Below are 6,996 nucleotides of genomic sequence, written 5' to 3' on the forward strand. Positions count from 1 at the left end.
AAAAAGGGAGTAGGTTAGCTAAATATTAACATTATAGTTTATTTATTACTTTTTAGCATCTTGGGTGCCTACATTAGTGGTGGGAATATGAAGCTTCAAATTTGCTTCCTGAACCAGTTATTGTTTGTTCAAAATTGGGCTGAAGCACACTGACTTCCAATTGCTAAAACCCCTTTATTTAAACAAACAATGCCATCTAGCATAGTAAAAAAAATCCAACTGGTTCATGAAGCAAATAAAATCAGTGCACATATGGCGATATATTGATGCAGAAGGGAAGGAAATTATTATTTTCTTTCTATTGCTAAATTCTTTTTCCAGAAGGAAAGGAGTCTAAATCACTGTGAAGTACGCAGTCGATACGAAATCTCCATGTTAGGTGGACTTGCTGCACATATATGACAAACGCAGTAAACAGTAAATAATTCCATTGATATCATGGCTGTTTTCTCAGAAGGTTCCCACGGCAACGTGTCTGAAGGAAGCTCCCGCAGCTCACAGGAAGGACTTGATGGACTCCATGGTGATAGCAGACAGCAGCTGATGGCACCGCCAACTAGGACAGTGCCAGGCATTGCCGAGTACAGACCTCACCTGCCGCTGACCCGTGTTTGCACTAGCCCTCACCCGCAACCTGCCATCAATCGTTCTGCTCTCGAACCTGCTCATGGAGCTTGCACGACGTCGGGATTGAAAGGCTGGGTAAACCCGAACGAGAGTGGCCGGTTCCCTCCCCCTTATAACGCTCATCACCGCCTGGCTGCTTGTCAAAGCTCACCTCAGCTTGCAGCAGCGCAGCAGCATCCCCTGCAGTGCAAGAACCCAAATGCAGAGCAGAAAAATTCAGATGGGCCCCTGATGCCGCACAGCTCGGAGTGGCAGGACTGGCAGCGGGACCGCTGGCAAATATGGCAGCTGCTATCTTCAGACAGTCCAGACGCACTGCCAGAGACACTTGTGTGAGATCGTCAAGTCCAGCTTTCTGTCAGATTTGATGACTGCTTGCCTATGATAATCACACATCCTCATCTTTCCTCCCTGTGCATCCCTGGATCTGCCAGCATGTTCACACCGTGGCATTCTTGTTGTTTACATGTCCAGCTGCTATCTTCTATAGACTTTAAAACATGAATGAGCCACCATTCATTATTCTCCGTTTGGAGATTGTTTCTGCCCCACATTTCATTGCGAAGCATTTAAAAACATCCCACCATAAATACCTCAAAAGTCATCACAGCACTTCGAAATGTTGCCATAAATGCCATCAGGTTTGTTTGTTTTTGAATTTAGTGGCAAACAATAGGTAATGTGATAGTTTAATTAATAAAAAAAGAAACACAATATGAATGTCATAATCTTTGGTGTTTAAATACAAAATTCTTATACACACCTCCAAAAGGAGTTCATCAAACATTTTATTCAAAGTGTGTCTGTCCTTTAAGTCCTTGACATAATTGTTAGTCTTGGTAAGAGTGTTCTTTTGTCCTCAGTGTTGAATGTAATTGTAGTATGAAAGCACTCAGCTGTAAGTTTGCTACTCGCTGCACTGAGATGTGCCAAAGCTGTATTGGTTTTGTTTGTTCGTTTTCTTTGTTTCCCGTGATTTCTTTGTTTCCCGTTTCATTTCAGGATTTCTGTTCATATATTTGTTGACGAGAATAGCTTATAGGTAGACCAAGAATGTTTGCATCACATTTCAGGAAATATCAATGTTAGTTTTTGGCTTATGTGAGTACAATACAGCAAAACTATGTTGTGAGCCAGTGACCAAAAAAACCCCCCAAAAAACAGTTTGTATTTTGTAAGTTCATCATTTTGAAAAGGCCAAATGTGAAGTACTTCTTAAAACTGGGCAACCACGTAGCTTAATGAACAGATAATCCCTTAAATAGAATCAAATTGTCACTCTAATGATGATTTTTTTAATGATTATATAACTAAGCAGTCTTAAAATATGTTAAAATACTATAGTCTATATATACAATGGTCAATCAGATTAACATTCCAGTTTCATCAAAACCAGTGTGCCGCTTTTGCTGCCTGATTGATTGCATAGAGTTATACAGCCTAATGGCTTGTAGAGAAATAACCTTGATTACCACAGTTGACTGACCAGCACCTGCAAGTCTGGACAAAATGTAGAACAAAATGTTTCATCTTAAAGGGCATTTTAAATTTATATGAATAAGAAAACACCACTTGTGAATGAAACTCCAAACCATGCTGGCTAACTCCTCCTGATTACTCAATCACGTGGGTATTTGCTGGCAAATATTTTCCAATTTGTATTTTTGTTTTGTTTTATGGGCTCAAAGCAAGAATCCAACAATTGGCTGCATGATGATGCAAATCTGGCGTCACCTATCGTCAGGCAATTGTACTGTTTCCATCTGGAAACTGTAGGGACATTAAAGGGAGGAAATAAACGTGCCATAACTCATAGCTATATGTCATGTTTTATGAAAAAATCCAACAAATGTGCTTTGCTGTCCATAGTGTATGATGTAATATGCAGTATATGTTTCTATTAAAAAAAATAAACTTTTTAAAAAGGTACCAATCATCTTAGTGTTGTTTTCGCAGTCTGTGCCATGATGGATTTATTTTCATCAATGGGGTTTACTGGTCCAATTTGTATTGCCATATTTAGATATTTACTCTTTTGTACCAGCTGAGTTCTATGTATATTACAGTGGAATTAAATTTGTTTGCTTAAATCCACATCTGCTGGTGGAGTGAATTCCTTGGATACAACAGAGAAAATGAGCGAGTAAAAAGTTTCTCAATTATAAAATTTGGATCACCATCTATCCACATGACAAAGTGCAACTACAATAGTCAACATATTGTCAAATGAAATATTTATCTGTCAAAACTAAGAATCATTATCGCTAAGGCAGACTCTTCTTTTTTAAATACAACACCTTTATCGCACCTCATTACCTCAGTTTGGTTTATCAAATTTAGAGGTTGTCTAAATCAGGTATGGGAAATTGGCGGCCTCGGGGTGCAGGTGGCCTGTGTCTACACTAGGAGTGGCCCTTGATTCATTTTTGAAAATTATACCTATAAACAATTCCCGTTTCTGCCACAAGAGGTGACTAAACTACATTTTTTGTAGCCAAAGGTCCCAAGTTGAAACATGAATAAAATTGCACTAAGTGGTAAATGTGATTAATGCAAGAACTTAAGCAAAGTGGTATTTGGAATCCCCATTAAAATACAAAGTAGGTGAAAATGTAAACTGTGTCTTTATCAGTCAGTATCCTCTCCGTGCCTTGCCCTCACAAGGCCATTTTTAGCTCACATTGTTTCTTACAAAAGTAACCTTTCTGCCATTGTATGCATGACTTTGTTTAGCTTGAGGGCCCCTAATTAATCGTGATGCTTGAAGCTTTGGCCACTGTCCCGCGTCAGTACTCTTTTGTCACATTTTTGTCATGTCTGTGGAAGCGAGACAAATTTTGCAGTGTTAACACTGAACTTTTATCCATTTGACAGCCCCTTTCCCCACGGTACCGCCATTACAGAAACCTTTGGTTGAAATTAAACAAATGGAAATATTTCACTCCCACACCTGGAGGAATTTAGGTGCTAATCCATATCAGCAAATAAAACAAATAGTCAAAAATAATAATATATAAAATAATGTCATTGCATCAACAAAAGTCCTATGTGTGAGCATGCACATTTGCATTGCACACACAGAAACACGTGGTTGCACTCATCATGGAAGGAATGTATTCGCACAAGGAGTTCATTAGCCTTTTGAGTCTCTGCTGTTGCTTCACAAAGAATCACAAAACTGCCTTGAACTGTTGTGGAATGCAACACAGGTCCTTTTCTCTCATGACACAGATGGGACCCCAGGGACACAGATGGGACCCCAGTGACACAGATGGGACACAGACAGGAGAAGCCACAGAACTGAAATGGTTCCACGGCTAACTTGGATCCTGACTGCAATAGCCAAAGGGAACAGATCGTACAAAAGTGATTTTAATGTTAGTATACAAAGAGTTGGCTCTCTGGAGTGCTGGCCCATCCATTGAGTATGAAATCAAACAACTGAGGAAATCTATTGCTTGTATTTATCTGCTCATTTCTGAAAATGTGCTTTTGAGCGAGCAGTTCTGCCATTCTGCCTCAAAATCAGATCAGTCTCACTCTCAAGTCAACAGATATTTAATGTCACCTCTGTTCTGTATAAAGGATGTATTGTGACCGGAGTCAAATTCCTTATTTGGCATTCACAAACTTGGCCAATAAAGCTGATTCTGATTCTGATAAAAGAGTTTACATGAGACAAAAGAGGCATACATACCTTTAGTAAGTCTAAAATCCAAAGTTACCCCTAAATTGTAATTCTTATGGGAGTGCCTCAAGGATCAGCTCTAAGGCCCTTTCTCTTCACAATAGTGGTGGAAAGACTGACAGATTATGTTAGACTGGAATCCTCATGGGCCTTGAGGCTGGTAGATGACATTGCGATGTGCAGTGAAAGCAGGGAGCAGGGCGGTTAGTGAGGGCTTGAATGTCCTGAATGATGATTTTTCCTCAGGGTTCCTTCAAGGTCCCAAACGGTTGCAGAATGTGACTTTTGGTGATGGGAACATAATAGACAGGGTTAGGCTCAGTGGCCTTGTAATGTTCCTGGTCATCAGCTAAAACATATCGTAGGCTTTTGAATGGCACATGACCAAACCCAGAGAACAGATGAGCCCTGATTATTTATTACTTGAGTCCTATAGCACTCTGATGTCATTTTCAATGGACAGCAAGTGGGAAAAAGTGGGTGAATGTTTCTGCTCAATTAATGCTCTAAATACATAATATTAACGAGAATGCTCTATTGGTGGTGATTTGGACATATTATTGTAAAGATTTTTTTTTTCACTTGATGTCCCGTTAAAAAAAAAAAAAAGAAGCAACTGCAAGCAGAAAACACCCTCTCAGTCCTGCAGACCAGCCTTCTTGTACGAAATCATGGGAAATTGTGTAAAAGCCATAAACAATTCGTGTATAAAAAATACACGAGTCTCGTAATAGACTGCAGTTTAAACACAACTGTTTTACAATGGGAAGATTAATCACATGGACAATCGAATGGTTGTCTATAAAAACACAGCAGCCATATTAATGTTTGATTGTCCAGACACCCGGTTGGTCACTTTTCGACTTTTCCCCTTTTTTTCTCTGTTTGGTTTTGAAGAGAATGGCTCATGAATTACTAAGCAGCAAGGGAAAGAACCCAAAGAGACATGTAGTCCATGGCAGAGCTTTTTGGCTACTTGTTTTTTAGCCCCCCCCCTCTTAGGTATACAGCCTTTTACATGAGTCTGGTGCAGCAGCAGTGGTTGCAGTTGCTCTGTTAGTTTGGCAGACTCCCAGCAGCAATTCATGCTGAAACATCCTAAAAGCTAATTTGTGTAACTGCAATGAATTAGCTGAAAAAATGCAATATATCCATAGGAGCAAACTAAACATTTGCACAAAAAGCATTTATCCCTTCTTTAATTTTGGAGTGTATGTGTGTGTCCCAATTTCACAAACAATCAGATTAAATTTAAACCCAGTTGAATGTGAAATTGAAAGAAAGGGTTTAAAAAAATGCTGAGGCTAGGCTGGACTATCTTGAGAGAAGATGCTGTTTTTCATTTTCATGCTGCATGTAGCTAGAAAAATGGGGTCTTTCCATTTTGAATGTATATTGGTATTGTAGGAAGAAGCGTGCATTTTTGTTAATTATTTGATTGGGTTAGCTCGAGGGATGACAACATTAAACGATAAAAGGCTTGAGTTACAAATACAAATGTTTCAATGGTTCATGTTTTTTAACTTTACTTGTGTCTGGAACACTCTTTTTTAGTTAAGATACTGTATGATGGAATATGATTCTGGATTAACTTTGCATTGAAAGTGACCAGAAACTGCCCAGTTTTTCACCCATTTGCACCCGTAGACTTATGACCAAACAAGAGAGAATACTAAACATAAAGCAAAGCATTCCATTCTCATGACCAAACAAGAGAAAATACCAAAGAAAAAGCAAAGCATTCCATTTTCTCGACACAGCGCAAGTGATTAAAATGGCATCAAGGGGGGAGTCTAGCTCATGCCATTTTTGAGGCATAGACTTTTACTGGAAAATTGGAGCTCAAGACGATGCCAGACGATGGCCACAGGCGGCTGGAAGATGCCGTGGAAAACGTGACTAAGAATGTGTTGCATGTGAGAGAGAGAGAGAGAGAGAGAGAGAGAGAGAGAGAGAGCAAGCAGGAGAGAGAGAGAGAGAGAGAGAGAGAGAGAGAGAGAGAGAGAGAGAGAGAGAGAGAGAGAGAGAGAGAGAGAGGCAGGTCACTGTAATGTCATTTTCTGCAAGTGATGGATAAAAATGGGTGAATTTTGCTGCTTAACTCATATTCCACAAATGCATTATTAATCAGAATGCCATGTTTGGCAGGGGCACGCGTTTATATGTGTGCGCACGCGTGCGTGATCCGTGCGTACCTGCGTGTGTGTTTCATCTGCCAAAGTCATCTACATAGTATGACGCAAAGCTCCAAACATAAGCTCATTAAAGCAACTCACTTGTGAGAGTTTTTTTGGCAACTCAATACTTTTTGGGGACAGGTTTGACTTGGCCTTTGCATAACCTGCCAGAATCACTTTGAGTGGTTCTGTCTTGGATTTACCCATTTTGTAAAACTGTGGCAACCTTGAGCTCAATACAGTATGGGGATTTTCTCATGTGTCACTTGTGGGGCTAAAAAGCTGAACAATTTCCATGTAGTCACATCACATAAAAAGCTAGCAATACATTTTCCACATACTTTTCTAACTTTTAGTGTGTTCCCTCGAACAAGCTACAAATGGAACAACAGTATTGCATTCTGCTGAGCGCAACCTGTGAGCTGGTTTAGCGGCACTGCTGCTGCCCAGATAAGAAGCGTTGGCAAAAGTGTTTAAGATTTCATGGGATACGTTGAGAGCTTC

The 6,996-nt window shown here is 39.8% G+C and overlaps 1 protein-coding gene across 3 annotated transcripts in view; it reads left to right on the forward strand.

The window, feature by feature from the left end:
* LOC148401633 (rho GTPase-activating protein 6-like) overlaps nucleotides 1-2,556 on the forward strand; it is a 33,253-nt gene extending 30,697 nt beyond the window's left edge. For 2 of the 3 annotated variants that reach the window (XM_088369201.1, XM_088369204.1), the window contains exon 14: nucleotides 455-2,556. In XM_088369201.1, the coding sequence (XP_088225327.1) occupies nucleotides 455-963 (509 nt within the window). In that variant the 3' untranslated portion in view covers nucleotides 964-2,556. The remainder of the gene's footprint in view (nucleotides 1-454) is intronic. The other variant, XM_088369203.1, reaches the window with a different exon arrangement.
* Nucleotides 2,557-6,996: the final 4,440 nt, after the last annotated feature.

The sequence above is a fragment of the Syngnathus floridae genome, chromosome 2 (assembly GCF_059516105.1).
Source record: "Syngnathus floridae isolate MCC-2025c chromosome 2, RoL_Sflo_1.0, whole genome shotgun sequence".
In the NCBI taxonomy this organism is placed as follows: Eukaryota; Metazoa; Chordata; class Actinopteri; order Syngnathiformes; family Syngnathidae; genus Syngnathus; species Syngnathus floridae.